Source organism: Leuciscus leuciscus (assembly GCF_965113295.1).
Source record: "Leuciscus leuciscus genome assembly, chromosome: 23".
Taxonomy (NCBI): Eukaryota; Metazoa; Chordata; class Actinopteri; order Cypriniformes; family Leuciscidae; genus Leuciscus; species Leuciscus leuciscus.
Window position 1 is genome coordinate 19,109,395 of NC_138747.1, and position 28,000 is coordinate 19,137,394.

Sequence of the window (28,000 nt, forward strand, 5' to 3'; positions counted from 1 at the left end):
TAACTTACATGAAATAAACAGATAACTGTATTTTAAAATGGAAATTATTAAATTTTTGTATTTATTTCAATAGTAACAATATTTAACGTAACGTATCAATCCCGTTAGTTTATACGGTACAAGTATTTACAGATGTAATTCAAGTTTGATGTTGACTGTACAGTGTCTGCTGTTGGGGGGAGTATGAAAGACACACAGCTCTGTGTGTGTGTGTGTGTGTGTGTGTGTTTGTGGCCATCTGTGAATTCGTTCTGTTGAGCAACATCAGCGGAGGATGCATCAAGTCAGGACTCTTCCTTTTCCTTTTCCTCTTCTCTTCATACATTTTGCTCAATAATTATTCTTTAGATTAATTTATGACAAAAAAAATAAACAAATGGGGTTAAAGGCATTCATATCCCCATGTACTTATTTAATGTACACATAAAAAAAAAACCAAGATTTGAAAATGAAAGGTCCCAAAACACTCTTTGGACTCCATAGTGCCATTCTGCAGGTTCTCCTGGTCATCCGTTTTGGGTCTTTTCCTCCTGACCTCAGCCTCTCAGGCATTCTTCATCTTGCCGTTGAGAGTGCTTCCATTCTCGTGGTGTTTCTTCCCGTTGCTCTGGCCGTTTGCATGTACGCCATGGCCGTTTGAAACTACCGACGAGCCGTTGGCCACTGTGGTAGATCCATTAGCCTTGCCGTTCTGGGTGAGCTTTTGGGTGTTCTTCGGTAGCCTCCTGCCCTTCACGTACGCCTGGTACCAGAAGTTCGAGAATAGCACGAAGAAGAAGGTCCCGTACATCCAGATGAGGTGAATGAACAGAGGCACCTGGTAGTCGCAGCTCTTCATGAAGTACCACTGGGTTACATGAAGAGACACCAACACAAACTGGATCTGTTGAGAAGAGTAATAGTTTGAAGACATCTTTAAAGGGATAGTTTGTGGAAAACAAAAATAAATGTGTAATATTAATGCAGCTCTTTCCAAGCAACACCAGTTCAGAGTTATGAAAGCTTGATCCACCACAGAATAAAAAGAAACTTTTTAATCTCACAATTCTGACTTTTTCCCCCGCAATTGTGAGTTTATATCTCACAATTCTGACTTTATATCTCGCAATTCTGACTTCTTTTCTCAGAATTGCGAGAAATAAACTCACAATTGCAAGATATAAAGTCAGAATTGTGAGATATAAACTCACAATTGCGGGGGGAAAAGTCAGAATTGTGAAATATAAACTCGCAATTGCAAGAAAAAGTCACAATTCTCTTTTAAAATGTTTTATTCTGTGGCGGAAACAGTCATTCTAAAATTGAAAGGGTTATTTTACTCGAATAAAATCATCATTTACTCCCCCTTAAAGGGATAGTTCAGCCAAAAATTTTAATTGTATGAATTTCTCCAGACCTGTATGAATTTTCTTCTTCTGCTAAACACAAAAGAAGATATTTTGAAGAATATGGGTAACCAAACAGTTGATGGACCCTACTGACATCCATAGTATTTTTAACTCAATAGGGCCCAAAAATCTCAAAATATCTTCCTTTGTGTTCAGCAGAAGACAGAAATTCATACAGGTTTGAAACAACTTGAGGGTAAGTAAATGATGACAGAATTTTTTAACAGAATTAAACCTTTAACTCCTCCACTGCTTTTCTTTCCATCCAGTGAGCTGTTGACTGAATTTGTAAATTGGATCAACCGATTCACTGAAAAGAACGATTATTTCCTGAATCAGATTCTTTGATCTCTGACCTCAACTCACTTGAGGGGATTATCAGTGAATAATTACTTAAATTTCTGTTTGTTTCTCACAACTTCGGAAGCCTTGGAATAAGTTGAGTAGACCATTTTTACAGGCCTTTTTTGGTTCATTTTGAAGCTTGACAGTCATGGACACTATGAACGGTCACTTTATTTTGAGGAGTCTTCAAATATATCCTTTTGGTGTTTTGTGTAACAAAACATGAAGGTGAATAAATAATGACAAATTCCCTTCAACATCCACACAGGTGAGTTTTAGTCTGCTCTACAAATAGAATAAACATACCAGCTGAATTGCTGTCATGTATTTCTTCCACCAGAGGAACTTCTGGAAGCGAGGCCCGGCAGCAGAAAGGCCGTAGTAGGAGTACATGATCACATGCACACAAGAGTTGATCATGGCATGGAAGGAGCCCATTCCACCTGCAGGAAACATTGCAATGAGTCTTAAATGTGAGTGCTAAAGCAGTAAAACAACACACTCTGATGGCCACCAACACCAAGAGCTTTATTTACAAAAACCATTAGAACATGCAAAAGTTCCTGGCTTTTTGAAAAGCATGTCTGACTGGAATAGAATATATTTGTCAGGGCACATAAACAAGTCACGTCAACTGAAACAGCATGTGCCATTCATGTAAATATCTGCTGACTGACCCAGATGGGAAGGAGAATGGCTCACCTGGTGCATAGCTCACGCCCCACCACCACGTCCAGGGCATGAAGGAATGGTGGAAGATGTGGAGGAAGGTGATCTGACCGTGTTTCTTGCGCAGCACAAAAAACACCTGAGAATAATACGTCATTCATCAATACATGAACCAACATAACTAGTTTAAAATCAGAAGTTTTGGAGTAGCGTATTTAAATCTTACAGTGTCCATAAGCTCAATATACTTCGAAAACAGGAATAACCAGGCGACTCTTGTCATCTAGGAAAAAAAGACAACTTTAATATGGAGAATTTGATTATTTATGCACAAACTGCAATAATATTTGAGTATATTACAGGGTATGGAAAGCAAATCTTACTCTGAGTGCTTGAGGGCTGTCTGAATAATCACATGGGTCACATCTCCACGTGTATCCTGTTGCCCACCCCGACATCATGAACTACACATCAAGTAAAGATTGAAGAGTATATCAATTTATCTTCAGGAACTGGTTGTGAGCAGCAATGCAAAAACAGAATAGCGTCTCCATAATGGATCAAATATAACACGCCTCTCTATGTGCCAATACAGAAAAACAAACGAGTATTCAAGTTCAAACACATCTGCGCAGTCACGCCACCTAGCAGAATGAATATCTCCTGGTTCTCACCTCATATACGATATACACAGACAGGACAACCAAGGACAAGTTGTAAATGATCATAGCTTCTTTCAACTGGAAGGGTTTACGGTTGGCCATAAACTTAGGGCCGGCGTACAGTACGAAGAAAAGATAAGCAAGTAGAATAGCAGACATATTGACTGGAGTCCCCATTAGGGGGTAATCCTTCAACCGTGGGTCTAGAAGGAGAGAGAGAGAGACAAAAACACAGATCTTTTACATATAGCAACAGCTTAACATAGATTTCACACACACACACAAATCAACTACATTTTATTCAAATATTATAATTGGATGACAACGGTTTCTCCAAAAAGATTTGACCGTTATGAATCAGTGATGGAGAAATGTATCGACAAGGCCAACATTCTGAGATTGAGCGTTTTAGCTTTAGCAATTTTAGCTTTAGCAATTTTAGCTTCCTTGTATCAGTTTAAAAAAAATCTATTGACAGCCTTGTAAATGCATAATAAACTATTTCTGACTTAAGTAACTGACATTCTTCTGACAGTAAATTGAGTATATTGTGTAAAATAAATGTTAATTTCAGATATTTTGAGTACACACTCTCAAAACTAGCAAATGCTAATGCCTCTAGAATTTAGCATTTCCCAGATGGCAAGTTGCATTCCATTCTGAAATGCGTCAGACCACAACTCATAACACTTTAACTTTGTTGCTTTTACTAGTCAATTTCACTTTCACATCAACTAACATCATGGCAGAGAAACAGTTTAGAAATCTCGTTAAACATGTTGCAATTTTAATAGCCATTTCAGCAAGCATTTGTTGTTATCAAATTGTATTGTGTATATACCAAGGATGCAAACTCACCAGGGGTGAAAATTCATCAAATATCAGCTTTAAAAATGGGGATTTACAGCATGAGAAAATAAGGAAAAAACTCAACAAAGACTTTGACAACTGAAAAGAGATTTTGAATTTTTTTTTAGAGACTACATACACATTGTTGTTTTTATGGAACCCATTCAATAAGGCTATATACTAAATCTACAAGTACTACTACTAACAATTATTATTATTATTATTATTATATATTTCTATTTTATTAAATTATAAGAATTTTAAAGTCCTCCTGTGGTGAAAATGAGTGGATCTCTGAGCTGGTGTGAGTAAGTGGAGGCAGGGTGGGGTGGGGCAGGGCTAATTTGCATATTCATAGAACCACGTATACTAAATGGAACAAGGGTGTAGTTACATTCAATCTATTTTAAGGCATGACAAATTTTATTTAAGGAAAAAACTTTTATAATATGTAATTTTGGTGATCAAAGATGAGTTTTAAGGGATAAAATGATGGACTACAGGTGGACTTTAAGAATTAAAAAAATTAAGCATAATTGTTTATAGAACAACAGTAAAAATCACAAAACTAATACAAGTATGCATCCCTGGTATACTAGCTAATACCAGATTGTCCATTGAAAAAGTCATATCGGTTCACCATTAATCTGAATAGAACCAATTCAGATTCAGGACTACTTAATGTATCTGTAATCATTTCATGAACATGCATTTTTACCTGTTCCTGCTAAGAGGCTGTCATAGACCTCCAGTACTCTGTCTTTCACCATCTCCAGCATTTTCACTGACGTCAGCTTCACGTTTGACTACACAAAAGCACCTGTGAGGGCAAACAGAGATGTTGTCAGTTCAGAGTATAATGTCACGTGGCACAAAACATGCATGAGTGCAGATCCCTCAGTCAGTACTTGATCTCCACACAGGGTTTTCTACCAGTCACTCTTATTGAGTTAAATGCCAAACAAAAAATGCAGTTATTGTTTGTGAGGGATGGAATGAATTCACTGCATCAGGTGACCTCAACAGCTGAGCCAGTAAAAATTAAAGACCTTGAACCACACACTGGAAACATGTGATGTTCTCGTGTCTCGCCAGATGCTGCATTGAAATTGTCTCTTACAAATGTGAATTACATAAACACTTACTCAACCTCTACTAGAGTTCAGAAAAAACAACAAAAAAAAACATGTATTGTATCAGAAATAATCACTTAAAACGGTTGGAATTTGATTTCTCCGTTTCATTGTCACTTTCCCTCCATGCATTTCTTTTTCCTCTTGGCTGATATGGTCTGATGTTGGGAGGTGTGGCCACAGGAGGGAGTGGAACGGCACAAGTGAGGTAATGTTTTCCTCATTTTAACCTTCATGAAACGCTCGGTCACCTCCACCATGAATGTGTCAATGCTTGAGCTTTGATACAATGAACATTAATGGATTCAATACAGCTGACTAAAGCGGAGTCTGATCTTATCACAGATCTTCGTCCCAACTGAACTCTGGGTAAACACAGGAAGAATTCAGGTGTGTCGCACACTTTAGTTTGAAGTCTTTCTTTTCAATAAAACAAAGAAGTTCCTAAAGAAAGCTGGGAGGAAAGACTGTACAAAGACGGTACAGAAAACACTACAGCAAACTCCCGCTACCCAGTACCTGCGTGACTCGTCATAGACAAACAGAGAGAAGTTGCTACGGCTACAAGGTTCCCCCACAAGACGCATGCATATTAACCACTAAAGCGCCAAAAGTTACAGACTGCAGCTTTAACAAATGCAGGTGTAAAAATTCACCTTGGCTCTGCTGCATTGAATGGGCATCTCATTATATGATAGTTATATAATATTTATATATACACACACAGGCACAGCCGGGAATATTTAATTGGGCTCTTTCACATCTTGCGCTTGAAAGGACAAAATCACACAAAGTATCGTATTAAATATAGTTGGTTGTCTTGAGTGAATGTAAAGAGTTGAGGGAAAAAACGCATGTGTACAGTATGTAAACTGGATCCATGCAGGTCCTAATAAATCCCACTGCTTTCTGTGTCATTAATGCTAATCAAACAACAAAAGACAAAGAGAAAATCACTCACTGCTCTTGTCTGAATAACTTTTTTATTCAGGATTCATCTGTGTTTAATTTTTACATTTGATTACTTTATTACATTTCTGTATCTGAAAACTACTGTTAGAGCTACCTGAAAATGTACCTGAAAAGCACTTTGTTTCTTTTTTCTGTTGTATTTGTTTGTGCAATTACTGACTGTTCATATGTCTTTAATAATGTTTAATAAAAAATTGGATTAGAGAATTGTGAATTTTGCTAAAACAGTTTAATATGGTAAAAAATATTTATGGCCGGTAAATTTTCTTAAATCACCAGCCATTGGCAGGTGTGGCAAATTAAATTTAGGTGTGTTTATATATACAGAAAGATAACAGGTTTTATATATATATATATATATATATATATATATATATATATATATATATATATATATATATATATATATATATATATATATATATATATATATGATTTTTTTTTTTATATGAATTATATATTTATACAAAAAAGGGTCACTCAAAACTACAGCCAAATGTAATCCACTGACCCATTCAGTAGTCATGTATATGAGGATCTATTTTTTATAACCGTATATTTAGATAAGATTAGCAGTAAATTACTCATTTACAGCCTTGATACAATGATGTGCCCGTATCAGCAGGGAAATATATGACCCAACTGTCCTTCTGATAACATATATACACACACAGACTGACTGGCTCTCATTGGTCAAAATAATGACCTCATCTAAGGAGCAATTATAGCAGGGAACAATGTATAAAGGGTCAATAAATGCTGTCTTTACCTTCCAAGGGCTCCACTCACATGAACAAACAGCTCTGCCTTCCCCGCCACCCAACATCTGCTCTATAGCAATGATGGAAACTTCTCTTAAATGGCAAGTTCAGAGTGAAAACTGACAAACCCAGACTGGTTCTCTCACATATTCTCTGTGTAGATCCCTGGATTGGGGCACACAGATGTCATTTGAGATGCTAGTGATAGTGGGAGAGCAACTATGGGCTAGCAAGTACATTCACAGACTGAAGGACTGATCAGAATCATGGTCCATGTTACGTCAGCACACAGAGATGTTCATAGCAAACGCACTGTGGCCTTCAGGTTCAACCACTTTCTGGGTGCTATCGCTTCAAGGAGACTGTGTGATTGTAAAAATGTGATAAAATTCCTGCTTTGTGAGGAAAATCTAAGAATTCAAACTACTGCATCATATTGACCAGCAAATGGACGTCAGGAGACCTGAGATAAGATAAGTGCAACACTGACTTTAGCAAAAGGAAACACAGCTTGAATGTACACACAAATGCATGTGAACTTGACCAACTTATCAGAAATATTCCTTCCTTTCAGACTTTGTGTAATATAAATTCATAGGAAAAAGCTCATTGAAGTTTTCACAATAGTCAAGAATTAGCGGGAGTTTCTCAGAAAAAAAAGCCTTTATGCAGCCAGGTGTGATAGAGGTTGAACATTCAGTTCACATGAACTTGTACAATCTTGTTCTGTAGGGAGATCCTTTAAGGATCAAATGCACAAGGAGAAACGGAATACGGTGCAATCTAGTTTTTGAACACAGAAAGTGATGTCATCCTCATGTACACTCAGTAAAAATGCATGAAGCGACTAAATGTAAATAGGCCCAGTGTGGTCTTGTACGTTTGAACCCTGCGTTTACGAAAAAAGAAAAACCTGAATGCAGTGTCTGATCACGGTTGCCAATGTGGGGGAAATCTAATTGTGCAAGATATGAGAGGCATCTGTAAGACGTCTCAGGATTGTTAATGGCTGTGTGGATGCATTGTGAGGTTTTGGCATGGCTGAGAGAACACATGCCTCTGGAAATAAATTCTCCAACAGTGGAAACTCATGGAAGCCACATCTAAACACACAAAAGAGCTTCGACTTGACCAGGTCTAATTGGTGTTTATGTCTCAGTGGGTTGCATTTGGATTTGCCTCTGGATTGACTGTCCTGATAAAAATTTACACTTCCTGGAAGGGATGCACACTTCAGAATGACAACACTATGAGTCCGTGGTCATGATGTTAGTAAACCTCTAAAATGCTTTGGAAATGCATTATAAAGTCTGATGTGTTTTGTGTTTGATGGCTAAGTGTTGCTGTTATACAAGTGGAGCACGTCTCTGCTGCTCGGTTAACAAACTCCATCTCTACATATGGTGTGAGTTTGGGTTGCTTATATGTTCATCTGGAAACGCAACATTCACCATCTCACCAGATTTGTAACAAATCATTTTAAGCCTACGCCAACACAAGGGAATATATCAATACGTTTCTAAATATGCACATTGTTCATTGGGATTTCAAAATAAAGGTTTACACCCTCACTACTAAGAAATTAGACAAACGAATTCCACCTAAGAAATTACAGTGGCTGTAGCATTTGTAGCAAATATTGTTTGGCCAATATTAAACAAGGATTTGATTATGCTGTAAGGTGTAACAATCACCAGACAATTGGTGCCCCTTGCAGGCATTTGTTATAATACTTAATGTACTTAAAGTTGATTATGTTTATATTATGTACTGTATATTACATGTATTTTAACAGTGTTTTTCAATAAAGCCTAATGATTCATTTATTTGAACCCATTATTATTTTCTTATTATCATTTTAAAGGCTATTGTTTACTTAGGTCTATTTTTATTCCCACATACAAAAAAGACCCAATTACTCAATTAATCATCAGAATATTCAATTGATTACTCAAATAATCATTAGTGACAGCCCTAGATTAGTTGAAACATTTCAGTATGCACCCAAATTACTTTGCATTTTGTGACTTTCAGTCAAATAAATGACTATTTTTCCAGTTTTTCCTGCTCTGTTACACTACTTGAACTCACACAGATGCCCACACAGAAGAAAATGAATAGTTGAATAAAGTCGTTATTTTTGTTTGTTTTTGCGCACAACAAGTATTCTCGTCGCTTGATAAACTTAAGGTTAAGCCACTGTAGTCACTTGGACTATTTTAACGATGTCTTTACTAACTTTTCTGGGCTGGCAGATGAAATTACATAGAAGCCTATGAAGGAGTGATCCAGCTCTCAGATTTCATCAAAGATATCTTAATTTGTGTTCCGAAGATGAACGAAAACCTTACGGGGTTGGAACAACATGAGGGTGAGTAATTACTGAATCTACTAAATCTAAATCTTTAATTGTCATGAAAATAATGACCAAACATCTTAACGGCCCTAACATGCTCAGTTTTCTTTAAGTAAAAAATATATTGATTATTTAATTATGTATATTTTGACTTTTGTAAATTGAAATATGACCCAGACACATTCTTAAGGGTTTCACTTCAGAAATGACCTGTGTCATTCAGCTTATAGACCAACTCTCAAACTGTTTGTCATTCTGTACTGAACCTGAATACATAAAAGAAAAGAAAATCAGATTATAATCACCTAGTCATTGAGTGAAAGTCAAACTGAACATAACAATGCAGCATTGGTCTCTAAAGATTAGACAGGAAAAAGAGACTAACACAATGACCATTTATGGTAACAACACCCTCATCAAAGCCCTTTAAATGCAAAAATAAATCATTCCATCGTATGTTAGCATTTAGTTTCACAGGGGTCTAGTCCCTCTTCCTCCTCTACTCTATCAAACTTCCCCCGCTCTCTCCCTCTCTCAACATAAGGAAAACATAAAGCCATATCCGGCCCTTTAAGTCTGCTCTGTGAGAATTAGCGGGCAGGCGTAAAATGACACGGTTGCTAACAGAGACGGGGAACCACCCTGCTCTCAGCCCGTCTGTCATGTGACCAGACCTCATCAGGTCAAAAGCCACAGGCAGAAAAAGACATCTAAAGACAAGCAGAAAATCACTATTAACTGAATAATCTGTCCTACCTTTCCTAGACAGTAGAGCACAAATCACTTTTTGAGCAAAGAATACGACTCCAAAACAATTGCACTTCAAAGTAACACTTCCATTTATGGGCAATAGGGAAAGTTTTAAGTACTCAAAGTGAAGCCCGAGCGACAGTTAGCTGCCGGGAGAGCGAATGGAAAGGGTGGGGTTACACACAGGCTGCGGCAACAGGCATCCTGTGAGTGAATCATGCGGCGAAAAAAGGGAACATGTTTAGAGTTAATAATAAACAGAAGAGAAGAATCACAGTATAAAAGCTGTTTGGAGAGGCGACATCTCCACTTTAACACTTTATAATAATTAAAAGCAGTCTGTATAGGAAGGGCAGGAAAAGGACTTGTGGAAAAAGTCTAAACAAAACGAACGGCTCACCTTACAAACTCCTGCCTCCTCTGAGATTCCTGATCAGTGCTGGCAGCCCAACTCTTATCTTCTCCTTCGGCGTCTGCCCTCTCACTGCGGATAGAGGAAGAAACCAGGACAGCGGTAGGGGAGAGGGAGAGGCAGAGAGAGACAGAGACCGAGAGAGAGAGAGAGAGAGAGAGGGCAGGAAAAGTGGAAGGAAAGAGACAGAGTATAAGTGTGTGTGTTAGAGAAATGACGGTGTGACTGGTACGGCTGCCTCCTGGTCCCTCCCACCCTGACTCACTCTGTGGATGAATAACTGGCTCTGAGACAGCAAACTGGAGGATAGAGACTGAAAATGGGAGTAGGACAGAGAGAGAGAGAGAGTCTGTGTATGTTTGACTACACGGCGAGTAAGTTAGAACTATTGACCTGCAGTTTAACAGCTGTGGCGACATGGTTATTGGTCGGTGAGCGCGAGGATCCTGTTACTATATGAAAGTTTTAGGTCAACCTAGGGCTGCTCAATTATGACAAAAATTATAAATAATAATTATTTTGGTCAACATTGTAATCACAATTATTTCAACACGATGAGTGGGCCATATGACCAAAACCTTACACAAGAAAGAAATTTTCAATTTCACAGCAGATTACTTGGCTTACTAATGTAAGTAAAAATGTCCACAAAAAATACTGAAAATAAGTTAACAGTCAGTAACGCAATAAAAACAAAAAAGTAAAGTACAAACAATAGGACAAATACAATTAAAAAAAAGTATAAAAATGAAACAGTGCTTTAATTTTTTTCATGCAAGTCTATAAATATTCAGCTCACAACCTACTGCAGAAATGTAAAAATCAAATGTAAAATAAAACAGCATAGTCTTCACTTTAAGAATTAAACTAGCTTTGATTCTTATTAAAACTAAGTAATTCGGTCAAGAGCAGCGAGTGATTTTCTCATTTTCTTAAGTTAGTAACATTTTAGTCCGCAGTCATTTAAGACAGAAAGCACAGATCCAATATACTGATCTAGGGCTGCACGATTAATCGCAATTTCCATGTAATTGCACTTAAACCGATTTGGCTTATTGCGATTTTGAAATCGAAAAGGCTGCGATTATTATTTATGTGCAGCTTCTCATTGATGTACGGCTCTGGAACGCTTCTCCATCTGAAAGCACTGAGAGTTTGATTCACTTATAACGTGCATTTGAAAAAGCATCTTTACAAACATGAGAAGCATTTATGGACCTCGTCCAACAAAAGACAACATTTAATAACATGCTTTTACTCCAAACTCACTTCATAACGACAGTTGAGTATCCTTCTGTGAGATGGCTTTTTACACAGAAAAAGGCAGTCATGTGTTTATTAGTCATGTTTAATCAATCAAAGCGTTTAATTCTTCTGTTTATTCAGCTACAGCGATGATGCCGATAGGGATTTCCTGGATTGATGTGCGTTATCTACTTACGTATCTGGCATATCTGGCATGTCTGCGCGAGAGCGCCTTCTACCGCATTTACTACCGATCCGCCGCACTGCACTGACAAACTGTGCATAAAATAGTCGCAGCCTTTGCCAAATCGCGTGCGGTTTCATTGCAATTAATTGTGCAGCACTAAATGATACGCATTCTATTTTCTCCCAATTGTTCACGTTTACTTGTGACATCACCGACTAAGTTTATGTGAATACTTGCCAAGCCTTGCATTTTTACATATTTTTGTGTGTATTTGACCGTTTAGGCACGAACCCGAAGGCCAAAGTTCACTTTGCTTGTCAGTGTTCCGCTCCATCTCGGAGCGCACACACAGAGAGCTGCCTGAGGAAAAAGTGAGTTATTTCGCACTTAAAGGATAATTCCGGTATTTAACACCTTGAGTCTATTTTGTAGTTTGTTTTGGATGACACTCATGAATTGAGTGGTGGACACAGAAATTTTTACGATGGGTCCTGTCTCGACTTGTCTCCTGATTTCGCCTTGGCTACGGTTTCGTTGCAATGAACTGCAGTAGCCAAGGCGACATCTAATGTATATATCTATACCCGCCCGCGCCCTCAGATCACTTGGACGTGGCTGTGTTCAAGAGGTAACAATGATATAAATACTGTTCGTTTTCTCACACAAACCGCTCGTTTCGTGTCTTAGGCCATCAATGTGTACTTACGATGGGGAATTGTTTAATTTGGACGATGGGGAATTGTTTTAATTTGGACTCTGTGCATGCTCTTTGAGGTGGTGACCATCGACCTGCATTATATGACTGACAGACAAGAACGGTTTGACCTAAAAATATCAAAATTGAAACTACTGCGGAAAAAAAGACACCTACATCTTGGATGCCCTTGAGGTAAGCTAAAACATACCAAAATTTAATTTCAAAGTGAACTATCCCTTTAAATACACATTAATTTCAGATAAATGCTGTTCTTTTGAACTTTCTATTCATCAAAGAATCCTGAAAAGCAATTGTACACAACTGCTTTCAACACTGATAATAATAATAAATGTTTCTTGAGAAGCAAATCGGCATATAGAATGATTTCTGAAGGATCATGTGACACTGAAGACTGGAGTAATGACGCTGAAAATTCAGCTTTGATCACAGGAATAAATTACATTTTAAAATATTTTCAAATAGAAAACAGTTATTTTAAATTGTAAAAATATTTCACAATTTTACTGTTTTTGCTGTATTTTGGATCAAATAAATGAAGCCTTGGTGAGCAAAAGAGACTTATTTTAAAACATTTTAAAAAATCTTACCGTTCTAATCAATCAGGATTTTTGCAGCCGATTCCGACTACCAATTTTTTGTCATCATGATCGGCCGTTACTGATCCTAATCCAGATCATTCACGCTTAATATAAATGTTATGTAGGCTCTCTGTTGACTGTCAATGTTAACCCCTTTATAATATAATTCATATTATCATACAAAAAAACAAACAAACAAAGGTATCAAGCACATTGTCTTAATTGATAGAATACAAGAATAACATTTTAAAGAAAATAGAATTTTGATCCTGTTTGGAGGTTATATTACAACACTGCTGGGAAAACCCCGGAAAGAGTGATGCAATTTATTGATCTATATTGTTATTGTTCATGATTGACATGATGACTATTTGAAAGTATTTATGACAGGTCATAAAATCAAGTTTGGAATTGTTCACAAGCATGCCTACTGCATCTGAGATAAATTGTGTGTTGATATCTCAATGCAATCAAAAGTTATGGCATTTTGAACCATGGTAAACTTTTTATCAAAAGTCCAAAAACCTGCCGTCCTGGACACGTCTCACTGTCAGTTGTTTTACTCCCTGACCCAGCTGGCCCTAGGGCCTACACAAGTATGTGTTTCCCCCAGTGAGCCTACTCGCACAGACACTGTGCAAAAGTAGCCAGTATCACCGGAGACCCCGCTTAAGTGTCGGCTTGCTGCGCCATTCCCCTCCTTAGGACCAAATGCGTGCACTATTCTGCTCCAGTAGAGTTCCCCAGTTAGCGAGCCCTGTTGAGTTCCTATACCACCACCTTCGGCAGTCAGACGTGGCGGAGCGTCCGACGCCAGGAATGGACTCGTAAGTACCCCTATTGGTTGACCTCTGATCCCTACCTTGATCCCATATATGTATTCTTCCGCGGTACAGCTCCCCTAACGGTGAGCCCGTGGTCTTTCCTTTGGCAGAGTCCACTCTGCCGGCTCTGACTGGGTATCGATTCCCCCTAACTAGGCCGGAGCTACCTCACGAGACCTTCCATATGTAGTACTGCCCTTTCCAAAACTTGAATGGGCACGCTTTCCCAGTGTTATCCAATAGTCTCGCTGTATGGATCATGCGGAACAGCAGTGATTGACCTTCTCTGCGTAAGCCCTGTTCCATCTTCCGCCCCAGGAGGTGCGGGGGGGATCAGGAGGCTTACATAGGGCGCTGGAAGGGGACGCAATAGTGGCGCTTTGTTAGGGATCCCAATTCGTCGGAACGTTGACATGACTGACTGAAAGGGAATGTCTCGGTTACGTATGTAACTTGTAACCCTCGTTTCCTTGAATGAGGGAACGGAGATGTCACTTCGCGGTTACGCATGTAACCCTCGCTCACTGAAGGAGGGAACAGAGATGTCACGTCCCGTCGCCACAATTGGTGTACAACCGCTGAGCGACAGGGTCACCAGTTCGGCTCCTCAGCGAAAACCTGAATGTGCATTGCATCTGCTTCCATATTTACACCCATGCTACGGGGTGGAGCGTGAGATGCAAATCTTGCACGCCAATGTCCATTGGCTCATTTCATTTACACTCGAAGGTGATTAAGTTCTCAAGGCGAGATCCCAATTCGTCAGTCCGTTGACGTGACGCCTCTGTTACCTCCTTCAGGGAACGAGAGTTACATATGTAACCAAGACGTTCTCTGTGTTGTTATTGTTGTAGTTGTGGTGTGGTGTGGTGTGGATTCTGCTATACTTTTATATTTAGAACGATTTTCTTTGAATATCTTTATTGTCATAGTTATCATCCTTGGTGTGAACGGCCCTTACCACTGATTTGATTTCACTACTGAACTTTAAATAAGTGTTTTTAAGGGAGTTCACACACAGTGATTAGCAGCAAAAAAGTGACCAAACACAATTCATTTTCATTGAGAGTTGCACAAGACCAAAAAAAAAAACTTGTCACCTGACCCGCTTTTTGGGAAACCCAATGGCTAAGAAAATCATGCATTATTTTCAACCCTATTATCACTAGTAAAATCCTCCCGAATATACGATATAGTGTGTTTATTGTAGTACTGAAAACTGAACCCTCCCGGCCTGCGCTTATAATATTATTCACAAGCCGAGGCGAGAAATCAGTGCAACTCTGTAATGATGAAGGGGGCTATTGTTGTACACCACCCGCTCTTACCAGAAGGACAACAGAGAAACACACCCTGCCACACAAAGCCAGCATCTATAACATCACTAACCCTCATAAATACAAAAACCTCCTCCAGACCAACAAGAGCACAGCTCTCAGTGACCATACACATATTAAAAACACCCTGTGTTCTTTTTGCATAAACTAAATCTAAAAGCTAAGCTGTCATGTTCATGCAAATAATGTAAACTACTATGTCCTGTCAAATAGAAATCTGCATATAAACTGTCACACTAAACGGATGATTTGGACAGATCACTAGAAAATGTCAAACATACTTTCTTTTTTTAGTTCATGGCATGCAAAGATTTATAAATGGATGGCATACTCCATTGAATACTAGTAAAACTGCAAGGATATTAATTTGTGATTTTTTATATATATATATATGTGTGTGTGTGTGTGTGTGTGTGTGTGTGTGTGTGTTCAACAAGTTCAAAACCAAAGTGGATTCACTGACAGCACCTGAAGTACCACTGTATACACCATTAACACTTTGTTTGGACGTGTTAAATACATTTTCCCTTAAAAACAACCTTCTGAAAAGGTGGTGCAACAATCAAGTAAAAAACAACAACATTTTATTAGTGTAAACATCTTTAATCATTATTTAAATATATATATATGAAATATTTAAATTTGTTTTCAATTTAAAACGTATTGTAGAAGTGTTTAACTTTAAATTTTATTTTAATAAGTAAAACATTTTTTTTTTACTATTTGTAACAAAATTTCAACCTAAAAAAAATGTAGTGTAGCCATAATCGTTATTATACTTTTTTTTTTTTTTTTTTTTAATGATGTTTGCTTGTGGGTCAATAACACTAAGGCTATGCTGCAGTGCTGCCCAATTCGGTTTCAGACCTGGTCTGTTCTATGCAGTGTGAACAGCAAATACATAAAAATAAAAAAAAATTAAATGTAAGGTTAGATCTATTACAAAAATTCATAATTACTTACTATATACAGTGAATAACTAATCTAACCCTACATTTAATTTAATTTTAGAGTAAAATTACTCTAGAGTTCTTGGAAGCGAAAAATAACAAGTCATTGTAAAATTTGACAGTGAAAAACAGTAAATTGACATTCCCAGAATTCCCTGCGTGACTTCACATTTGATGTATTTTCGTTGAAATAGGCCTAAATAGTTATGTAGATGTAACAACAAAGAATCAATGTTTATTTAGAGATGCACCGATTGATCGGCTAGTGACCGGAATTGGCCGATTTTCACGTGATCGGCCATGAACGGCGACCGGCCGGTCAGTCTGACATACCGGTATGCCGATTTTATGCCGGTCAAATGCACTCGGGCGCCGCATGATTAACATCGCGCAACATCAGCATCACACGTGCACACGGAACGCACATGTTGGAAACCTCGTGAATTACAGCCGTTTCACACCGCAAGTATCAGCGGCGCGTGAGCAGCGCGTATTTTTCCGGTGTGCATGTTAATCAATGAGTGCATTCACACCGGGAGCAGGAGAAGGCCGCGCGTGAGCGTCAAGCAGGAGCGTCGCGTGAGCAGTGAAGCCCCGTTCACACTACACGCGACACGATACCATTCATTTCAATGGGGAGCGGGCGACTTCCGGCGACACGCGCGGTCGCGACCGTTGGCGACTGGATGGGGCGTGTCTGGCGACACGACAAAGTTGAGAAATGTTTAACTTTATGCAAATAAGGAGCGACTTTCGCGAGCGACAACCAATAGGAGTGGAGCCTGGAGCGCGCGTCATCATCCTTCTCCGCTCAGCCCCTCGCCCCATCGACAGAAAGATGGAGGAGTATTTTTTTAAATCTAAAATACTACTGATTATTGTGTCATGAAATGTAGTTATAAGAGTTTTTCAGTCGAGAATGTAGTTGTTTAAAGCTCAAATATGTGGTTTGTTTATACAGATAGCGCCTATTTAACTTACATGCTTTACGAGTCTAAATATTTAATATTTTCCCTCCAGAATGTTTGTTTTTAGTGGCAAGAAAACTGATTCGCTGTCTTTGGATGTTATTCATAAACATTACAAGGCAACCAGTAGTGGGAACGCCCACTAGCGACCTCATCGCCAGCCACCGGCGACATGCAGCGACAAAGTCGCTTATAGTGTGAACGCAGCTTGAAGCGGGGGTTTCGACGCCGAGTCTATTTTTGCTACGCTGCTCACGCTCAATTAAAGTGAAAGCACACTTTTGATGGACAAAATAAAAACGATTTCACACAAAAAGTGCTCAAAATGCACAGAATAAGCATGTCTAGTCTAGTGTGTTTTAACAAGAACTGGAGTATGTCAGAAAAGAAAACGAAGATCAAAAAATATTTGTAGAAGATTTACCCATTTAGACTTGTTTTAATTAATCATTTTTGGTCGCAAGTATGGTTATGATTATAAAAAATGAATAAAGTAAACTAGCCAGAAAATATAGAAATATCTTTATACTGCAAGGCTATATATATATATATATATATATATATTATTTATTTATTTATTTATTTATTTATTTATTTATTTATTTATATTATTTTATTGCCATTACCTGTTTTCCCTGTTTTCATACAGAAGTTTAATTTGCTAAATATATCAATTTTTTTAGTTGGATATTGGATATGAAAAGAGGGAAATGGTTCTTCCATAACACTGCACTTTAGATGTGTGTGAATTTCCCACACCAGGAGTAATTTAAATAGTTCTGTTTTATAGCGATTATCTGTTCAAAATATGTTCTATGTAAAATGTTCTGTTAAAGTAAATTCTGTAAAGTGGTTAGAAAAAATGAAATCGGAATCGGCTAAAATCGGTATCGGCAGGTCAAACTCAATGAAAAATCGGAATCGGCCTAGAAAATTGTAATCGGTGCATCTCTATGTTTATTGCATTTTTTATGTCATGTGTCTAACTAAGTGTTAAACAATTAACAGTAATAACATAATAAACAATCGTATTTGTAAAATTTTTAACCGACAATTATTTTTTTATTTTTTTTTTATTCAATCTCTACTCTCAGCTTTTCCATTAAAAAAATTTAAAAAATCTAACACCCAAGTCAATCCTATAGCAACCAATGCTGCTACACACCATAGAGTAAACACACACAATGATCTGATTTGATGACTAGCAATGTGAACATGCAGCTTAAGAGCATTGCAGAACCAACTTAGGATTTCCACACATCATTGAATTTGAACCTTGTGCTTCACCACAAAGAGCTTTCAACAAGTCCATACAATATATGAAAATCTGTGAGGTGACTGTGGATCAAAGAATTTATGAAGACATATTCAGGTTTGGTCTTGTTCCACAAGGTGTAGGGCTAGAGTGTAATCATTAACAAATTCAACGAACCACAGGGGATGGTCTACAGATGGTCTATTAAGAAAATCAATAACATTGTACTCATTAGCAGATGCACAAAGATTACGAACATGAATTTTTTCCACTCCCGGTGATCACAGCTTAAACGGACAACTGCTCAGTCGAACTGGAGGTTCGCTGGCTGGTTGTTAAGTGGGTGAAAGGTGAGATGCCTGAGGAAAAGTCCTCTCAGACTTTCGGAAACCAAGTTTACAGGTACAATACAAAATACTTAGATACTCATTGCAAACACGAGATTGGTGTCACAGACCATTCAAGCTTGTTGGACCAGTGTGTCCACCCCCTTAAGGATGAGCTGTGTGTGCGTGCGTGCGTGCGTGCGCGTGCGTGCGTGTGCGTGTAAAACATAGAAAGACTATCTTGATAACTAAATATTGTGAAATTTACAGTGTATACTGCAGTGCTGCTTACAGGTACTATTTTGTAAAAAAGTGAGGAAGCTGTTAAAAGAAGTGAAACATGATGTGTATGATGACGGGAAACCACCCATATGTAATCATTTATAATGTAATACATGACCTACTACTTCTGGCGAGATTCTGAAATGTGCATTCGAAGGACACTTTACTATCCCATGAGGCCACAGGAGAGGATTTATGAATGGAGGTGAAGGCACGCAACTGATGCTGGTAGGTCACATGATAATGATAACTAGCGGATGTAGTACGTCCGGATTACATTCATACTACACAAAATCATACTATATAGAGCATACTTTTTTAACAGTAAGTTCAAATTGAAATGTAGTACCTACTCAGACAGCACGCGATTTCTGACGTGGCTTGTCTGTTTGCGCTGCGCAAAGAGAAGTGCGCACTTCGCTTACGCAATCAGCACGTGATCAGCTCCGCGTTTCAGTTCACAGCGAATGAATGCAGTGAACTGGACATGTGCTGATTTTAGCATGAATTTGGGAATGCAGTTATGCATTATTTTCAAATTTGCATAGTTGACGATTACAGACTGAATAATGAATGAATGAATGAATGAATGAGACATTTATATAGACGGCAATCGCTGCATCCTTGATGAATAAAAGTATTGATTTATTTTATTTATTTCCCCAAAAAATTAAATACAAAAACTTTTGAACGCTAGTGTTTAATGTTACAAAAGCTTTCCATTTCAGATAAATGCTGTTCTTTTGAACTTTCTATTCATCAAAGAATCCTGAAATAAAAATGCAATTTTTTTTATCAAATAAATGCAGCCTGGGTGAGCAGAAGAGATTTCTTTTAAAACATTAAAATAATAATTTAAAAAAATTATATTATATTATATTATATATTAATATATATATATATATATATATATATATATATATGCGCAATTTCATCAAGGGGAATAAGATTTGATCATAACCTTTGCTGCAAAAGGAAGTGAAAATCTTGACCATATGACCGGCGTCATGGGTTTTTTGAAGTATCAGGCCATTTTGGCAAAGATTATGATGCCTTCAGTGTGTAAACTAAAGATTTACTGGATCACTGGACTAATAATCCCAAGTATACATCCAAATCTATCAAAGCTTGGTTCAGGGATCAGTTCTGAATGTTCTTGAGTTACCAGATTTATATTTGCTAGTTAATCTTAGGTGAGATTTGAAAGAAACAGTGGCAGCACGGAAACCAAAGAATATAATGAGTTGGAAGTTTTGCACACAAGGAATGGCCTAAGATTTCAGTAGAAAGTGTCAGAAGCTTGTCAGCACTTACAGGCAAGGTTTATTGGAGGTTATGAAGAGTAAATGATTCTCTACAAAATTTGATTCTTGAGGGTTGCATAACTTTGTACATGGATGTTTAGAGCCAATTTGATATTTTTCAGTAACTCTCAGAATCACTCAAATGTGACCCTGGACCACAAAACCAGTCACATGGGTCAATTTTTTATACATGAGATTTATACATCATCATCAAAGCTGAATAAATAAGCTTTCCATTGATGCATGGTTTGTTAGGATAGGACAATATTTGGCCGAGATACAACTATTGAAAATCTGGAATTTGAGAAAAAAAAAGAAAAAAAATCAAACCATTGAGAAAATGGCCTATAAAGTTGTTCATTTATGTTTGCGATGGTGCTGCATTCACTCACAAAAATAAATGTTTTATATATTTATGGTAGGAAATTTACAAAATATCTTCATGGAACATGATCTTTACTTAATATCCTAATGATTTTTGGCATAAAAGAAAAATCGGTAATTTTGACCCATACAATGTATTGTTGGCTATTGCCACAAATATTTTGTGATCCAGGGTCCAATGGTTTACTGATGCCTTAGTTGAAGTGTTTTTGTTTACAAAACCAGAATGTCTTGCAGGTCAGAGGGGGTTCAATAATTTAGCAATCTAAATCTAGGTTTTCTGATAGTGCTCCGCAGAACAAGCTTAAAGCGAACACTGAAATAGACTATTTAAATAGAGCAATGTTGAGGTTTTTTTTCTTTTCTTTTCGTTTCTTTTCTTTTCTTTTACATAAAGATTTTACTTGGTTGTGTAATCTGACTGCCAAGAGTTAAAGAGATGTGAAAAAATGTGGTCCTCCTGTTATTTTACAGATGCAGAAAATTAGCATACTGTGCAAAAATTTACCCTATATAGATAGTACAAGTACTAGTATGCTATGCTAAAAGTGTGCTAGATAAAAAAAGAAAAAAAACAAGTGCTTTCTGCTGGCCAAACAAGCCATGCTGGAAATGCCCGGAAATCTCCATCACAGTAAAATGTGCAAAATGTGAACCTTAAGCATCTTGTCAGTACAAGAAAACAAATGCTGATGAGAAAAGAGACGAGATGTTAACACAACAAAAGGAATTTAACCACCCCCGCACCTGGACGTGACGTTTCATTAAGAGTCATCTGAATTTACGTTCAGAGAAGTCCTAAAAGGTGGTCTATTCGCCTCATTGGCACTGCTGAGAGTGTGTGAATTGAAGCAGAACAGAACTAGGCCACAAGAAGAACGATAAGGTTAAAGCATTTAATTTGTTCTATTTTCTTGGGTCTGTCCTGATTTCTTATTACCCTATTTTTAAATCTACTGTAACTGGCACACAAACACATATGCATCCACAGTTGTATGCACACTGAAAGAAACTTTACTTGAACGATCTGTTCATATGAATTAATTTGTCAATTTTGCTCACGAGCATCTCAAAAGCAATGCATCTGATACCAGAAACCTGATATTTACTACAGTTTAGTTAGTAGTGATAAAGATATATATTCTGCCCTAAAAAAGCAAAACGCAGTAACTTCAAGTTTTTATATTAGTTATTTATATTATAAATAATGTTACTTGATCACCAAATCAGCATGCTTTCTGGATGATGTGACACTGAAGACTGGAGTAATAACTGCTAAAATATATTAAAATAGAAAGCAGTTATTTTAAATTGTAATAATATTTTACATTATTACTGTTTTTACTGTATTTCTGATTAAATAAATGCAGCCTGCAAATTCTGCAAAACTACTATATGGAATTGTATAGATTTTTGAATTTAACTTCCACCCTCCTGGACATCTCAAACCCTGATAACAAGTTACGAAAATTGCAAGTTTCATTCTTTTGAACAAAACAATCCAACAACTTCTATCAGATATTCGATCTGCGAGAAAGAACAAGACAGAACAGCTCTCCTACAAAGAAGTGAATCAAGAGTCACGTCAGTAACAACCCACAGACAAGGAAATTACTTTCATTCCTGCAAGTCAAGACCAAAAACTTCACAAGCTTGACAGAAAAGACATTACTCAAGTTTTTTTCAGCTTATGCTCTTGGCTTATATTACTTACGGTAAATTACAAGTTTGTCAATCTGTAAATTCCTTTTTTAGCTCAACTAGGCCAACTAGAAACTGTTCCATACAAACTTTCTAAACACAAACACACCCGGCCTTCCACTCATGTTCTCTTACTCAGAATGAATGGATATCTGGGACTCTCTTATTACAAATGTCCTCTGTGTTGAGAGATCTGCGGCGGTGAGGGTGTGGCTTCTGTAAACTTCAGTTGTGTTCACCTGAGGAGTAACCTGAGGACTTGAGCAACATACTGTACAGTTGTTTTCCGTTATGATCAGTATTGTATGTTGAACAGTGGTCGACAGTAACAAATAATTTTTAATTCGTTACTGTACGTAAAGTGGGCTACATTTAAGTATCTGTACTTTATCAAATAATTTTTATTTTGGGAAACTTTCACTTTTACTTTACTATATTCTAGGCTTGTTGCGATAGTCGGTGTTACCGGCGTTACACGCTGTGTGTTACATTGTGGTATAAAAAGTGTTGCTATTATTATTTTATACTACAATGATTATTATAATAATTCATATTAATAATAAAAACTTAAATAAAACGTTATACTGCAATTATTATTATATTATTAATACAAGTACAGCAAACCTAGAGATAAAAAATAATAATTTTAAAATTATAATCACGACTTTTCCAAAAAATCCATAAATCAAACAACCCTAAATAGAGGTTAACCACTAACGACTGCTCTGCAAAATTAATGACAAGAGTCGATTAAAATGTCAGCTGGTCTGAAGGTCACTGAATAATCCACACACTGTATGAGTGTGTGATTACAGAGTGGTTAATAAATATGAGATGGTGTTGTTGAGGTAATTGTAATAAGTTACTTCAGCATGTGCTGCTCTACAGGACAGTGTTCAGGGAGGTGAAGAAAAAAGCATGGCCCTGTTAGCAAAACTACTCTTAAAGGCCTGAATGCTTATACGGCAAAAAAACGTGTACACAATACATACTTGTGCACTCACACAAAATGGCATCATAAAAGACCCCATTCAGCTTCCTGTAGCTCAGGTTTCTGAAACTTTCTGTCTCGTTTTGGAAAGAATCAAGCCAATGTTATTCTGTAAACCTTACAGCAAGGACCACACAGGCCAGGCCATCTTAAACCAGAGGAACACATGGTAAATCCATGCTGGGTGACCAGATACACCATCTTAAACCAGCAAACCAATTTAGGCTGGTTTAAAAGAGGTTAAGAATGTGTGTTTGTCTCAATCCAGCAACCAGGGGAAAAAAAATGCTATCACATTTCACAAACTCCCTTTGTACCTCACTGAGGGCTTTTACAACAAATGGCTCATCTAATAACAATGCTCCATGGAACCATGGCAACCCCTGAATAATGCTAATGCCAAGATACAAAAGTTTATTGTAATCTTGGCTATGAAGGGTCTGGGGACATTTCAAGAAAGACTTTAAGCAGGTATTGTTGCATTAAGAAGGTTAAATTAGCCTGTCAGTGCCAGGTATATGAACATACAGCGCCAAGAGTGTTTGCAAACAGGTATTTGTTAGTTTCTGCGGTACACAAGAAAAAAAAACATATCGCTCAAACTTCATCACTCTACCAAAATAACCCAGTGCCTAACCAGGACGATACATGGCCCCTGTCAGGCCTACAAAACCTCCAAAACACAAAACTAATCTGTCAAGACAGGCGCTCAATCCAACAGCCAGTGCAATACCTTTTTTCTTGGTAATGGAAACTTAAATGGATACATGACCCAAAATGAAAATTGTGATCATCTACTCACCCTAACAGTGTTTTGGGGCCCTATATTCCAAGGTTGCGTCTCAACAGTTTCTCTGTCAGAAAGACATCAGTTCTGCTGTTGTTCATACCAGTAGTGATGTTGTACAATGAAGACATTGCCATGTCGCCGGAAATACAGTCATCAGTGTCCCGATGTCTAGTGAGCCAGCCAGGGTCCTTATCAGTGCCTGAATTCATGTACACAATATACTGATTCATGACCTAGGAAGCAAGTGAGCTGATTGAGATGCACCCAAAGTCTTCTGAAGCCAATGAATCTATTAAAGGGATAGTTCACCCAAAAATGAAAATTCTGTCATAATTTACTCACCCTCAAGTTGTTTCAAACCTGTATGAATTTCTTTTTTCTGCTGAACACAAAAGAAGATATTTTGAAAAATGTCGGTAACCAAGCAGTTGATGGACCCCATTGACTTCCATAGTATTTTTTTTCCTACTATGGAAGTCAATGGGGTCCATCAACTGTTTGGTTACTGACATTTTTCAAAATATCTTCTTTTGTGTTCAGCAGAAAAAAGAAATTCATACAGGTTTGAAACAACTTGAGGGTGAGTAAATTATGACAGAATTTTCATTTTTGGGTGAACTATCCCTTTAATAGATTTGTGCAAGGAACCGACTGAAATTTAAATTATAAATTAGTCATAGGATTTTGAAAGACATTTAATTTCTGGGTGAACTATGCCTTTAAACAAAATGACCATTAAATAACCATTTTACTTTAAAACTTTAAAACTACCGTATTAAGATTGCTTATTTAAAAGGAGGGACCGAATTTTTAAACAAATAAATTAAAAGACCAGAAAATTATCCAACTTTCATACAACAACACTAATCTGGCCTGCCTGCTATTATCTGTATCAATCAAATCAGTAAAACTACTCACATATTTAAACAGGTGCTCTCCCTGAAATAATCTAGATACCAGACTACTGGTGGAGACAATTGAAAAAACAATTGAAAAAAAAAGTGTGCGAGCTGTCACATTAGGTACGAGCTCTGATGCGTCTTACTCAGCGCTGTTTCATGAGAGGAATGAGTGAGGAACGAGTATGTCACAGGGGAATGCCTCGTTTCAGGAATGAATGGAATTAAACTACAATGTGATTGTTTGATTCAGCAAGGCTGAGCAATGTGTTTGTAGTGCAGGTGTGTAGAGAGTCACCGTTTACACCTCGCGCATTGAAACACTGTCAATAACACATGCACCAAACATTCTCATTGCTCTCTTTTTTTCATTTTTGGGTGAACTGACCCTTTAAGTATTTCTTCACCACAAAATATTACAGCAATGTCACATCAGGTTGCTAAATACATTAATTCTGAAATGTCACAATGACCATGCTAATAGTCTCATTTGAAATCAATTACACATTCAAAATACATATACAATACAATGAGGTTCAAACGTCTGAGACCACTAGTAAAAATGCTCATATTTAGCATATTTTTAATTTAATAAAACAAAAATCATTATAAATGATCATCAACATAACAATTTGTGTGAAAATGAATTTCCATTTCTGGTTAATTTCTCTCACACTGCATGAACTCCAAGTCTAAAGCTGTTGGTAATTTTCTCCAGCATAATTTTCAAAATGATTCAAAGAGCATCTTGTGTTTCAATGGAAGAAAATCTGGTCTTTTGTACAAACAAAGGAATTCACATGGTCAATGTCACAATTTTACTTATTTGATCTAGAAACTGTACAGAATCTTAAATATTTCTTATTCATTTTGCATAATCAACTTTAAAACATGACTTTGTGCACTTCTGCACAATTCTAAAAACTTTTCTGTTGCAAGGTTTAGCCTAAAAAAATTGTATCACACAAAACTATCCAAAATCTCATTACAGTCATTACAAACCAGAACTTCCCAGTCTCTCTCTTCTGTGAACAACTGGCAAAAAAAGAGAAGTTGGGATTTTGCATTAAAACTGCGATGCAACGGAAGAAGCGTCAGAAATTCTCTTCCGTAACGTGACATACATCCGAGTGTAATGGATTATCAAAAATTTGACTTAATGATTGAAGAAATCCTACATACGCCACAAGAGAGTGTATGTCGTTTCACTGGAAGGTCCAGGTATGACAATTATATTAAACATTATTAAATTAATGAAATGCATGCATTGCTGAATCATTAACAGTTAGATTTATAATATGCATTTAGAAAACCGACAGGGGGAACAAACATTCATTTCATGCCAACTTTAAAGATTAATCTTATGAACTCATTGCATTCCTTAGACACAATGTTCCAAAAAACTCTAGTGAGTCTTATCAAAGTTCATTAGATGTCATTGAACATGCACACTGAAATATAACCAACAATGCATACAACGGTAAACCATCAAGTGAAACTTGACTAAGTTCATATTCTCGGCCATCGTAAGTACGAGAATGCTTTCCAGCCCACAAAGAGAATGCAAAAGGTTAATGGGTGTTTACTGAACACACAAACTAGGCAAGGTGTCATTCATCTCTTTGGTGGCAACTAACAGAACTCTAAAGAGGAAACTTGCATAAATCTTAGCAAGTGAAACAATCTTTCAACACACTAACAGCTAAGATGGAGCTCTTCTCTTAGGTTCGATTAAAATATCAGCAGTTCGAAGGAGAATACAGCAGTATAAGGGGTCTAACAGTTCATTCATTAAGCAATTCAATGGAAAACTAAACTTAATGTAAACATACATTGTGTTACAAGACACAGCACTTATCCGTATGGTTAACAACTAAGTTTACACTGTAAACAAGTAAGTAAACAAGCTTCTTATTTTAACATTACGAAGCATTACCATGAGGAACAGGTCACCTTCACCTGCCTTTGTCCAAGGTTAAACATTTCTGAAAGGGAGATCACCAATGTCTACAGGAAAGTAAACGAGAAGAAAAGTATGCCACCTCTTCAGATGTAGAATAAATCACCCATTACAATACACACAAGTGGTGCTTCAATGGATTGTTCACCCTAAAATTTAAATTTGGTTATCATTTAGGTTTGGAATGACATGAGTCTGAGTAAATTATCATTTTGGGGGTGATTTATCCCTTTAAAATTGAACTTGCAATCTATTTAAACAGTCTATTATTTTGACGCAAGCAACTTTAGAAAACTGAAAGAAGAGTGATTTAGTGTCTATGTTTCACTAATATCACTCTCAAATGAAACATGTGCTTGTTTCTGTAGCTCAACCGTATGGGTCTAGTAAGGGAGATTGATTTCCAGGGAACACTGTACGTCGACTCGCTTCAGATAAAAACTGACAGGCAGCTTGACAACATACAGACTCAAAGAACACAATTCCTGTAGAAACAAGAAGACACAGGAAAGCAAGGCCCTCACAGGAAGTCAGCTTGTGTCCACTCTGCGATCACAGCAAAATCGAGACTACGCTTTGACAGAATGCACAATATACACAAACACCTTTGAAAAATATGTGGATAAAAGTAAAACTAAAACATTACATGTTTGAGTCAGTCTGCTAACATGAAGAATAGTGAATAAACTTGAGTCTGTCTCCATCACTAAAACAATTTAGTTACAGTCTTCATTATTTATCTTTCTTGATATTACTTCTGCAATTTATTTGTTTTGTTAAAATTGAATTGCTTCTTTCTCAGTGCTCTTCACTGTTACTGTATTGTTTTAATAATATGTTACTTTAATAATACTACTACTTATATATTTGCTCTGGTGCTATTATTACATTGCATAATTTGCCACCGTACGAATTCATGCTGGCAATACAAATGTGGTTTAGTAGAATTGAACTATGGAAAGACTCACCTGTAACGGGTTTAGTGCTCGGGCTCTAACAGTAGA

The 28,000-nt window shown here is 37.1% G+C and overlaps 1 protein-coding gene and 1 long non-coding RNA gene across 2 annotated transcripts in view; one reads left to right on the top strand and one right to left on the bottom strand.

Annotated features, from left to right (window-relative positions):
- LOC309487637 overlaps positions 1-23,621 on the top strand; it is an 82,379-nt gene extending 58,758 nt beyond the window's left edge. The window contains exon 2 of the long non-coding RNA XR_014201896.1: positions 18,862-23,621. This is a non-coding gene — a long non-coding RNA (uncharacterized lncRNA). The remainder of the gene's footprint in view (positions 1-18,861) is intronic.
- Positions 31-28,000, bottom strand: elovl1b (ELOVL fatty acid elongase 1b). The gene is made up of 9 exons (XM_082155362.1): positions 27,965-28,000; positions 10,286-10,369; positions 4,632-4,733; positions 3,077-3,267; positions 2,786-2,866; positions 2,629-2,685; positions 2,436-2,541; positions 2,040-2,176; positions 31-883 (listed from the first exon to the last, which is right to left on the bottom strand). Exons 3-9 carry the CDS (start codon positions 4,690-4,692, stop codon positions 545-547), a joined length of 972 nt encoding a protein of 323 aa, XP_082011488.1. The 5' UTR covers positions 4,693-4,733; positions 10,286-10,369; positions 27,965-28,000; the 3' UTR covers positions 31-544.

Coding starts and splice junctions, on each gene's coding strand:
- elovl1b (XM_082155362.1), bottom strand. CDS start 4,692: ATGCTGGAGATGGTGAAAGACAGAGTACTGGAGGTCTATGACAGCCTC. Junction 2,686..2,785: donor ACAGCCCTCAAGCACTCAGA/GTAAGATTTGCT, acceptor TTTTTTTCCTAG/ATGACAAGAGTCGCCTGGTT. Junction 884..2,039: donor ACATGACAGCAATTCAGCTG/GTATGTTTATTC, acceptor TCTTCTCAACAG/ATCCAGTTTGTGTTGGTGTC.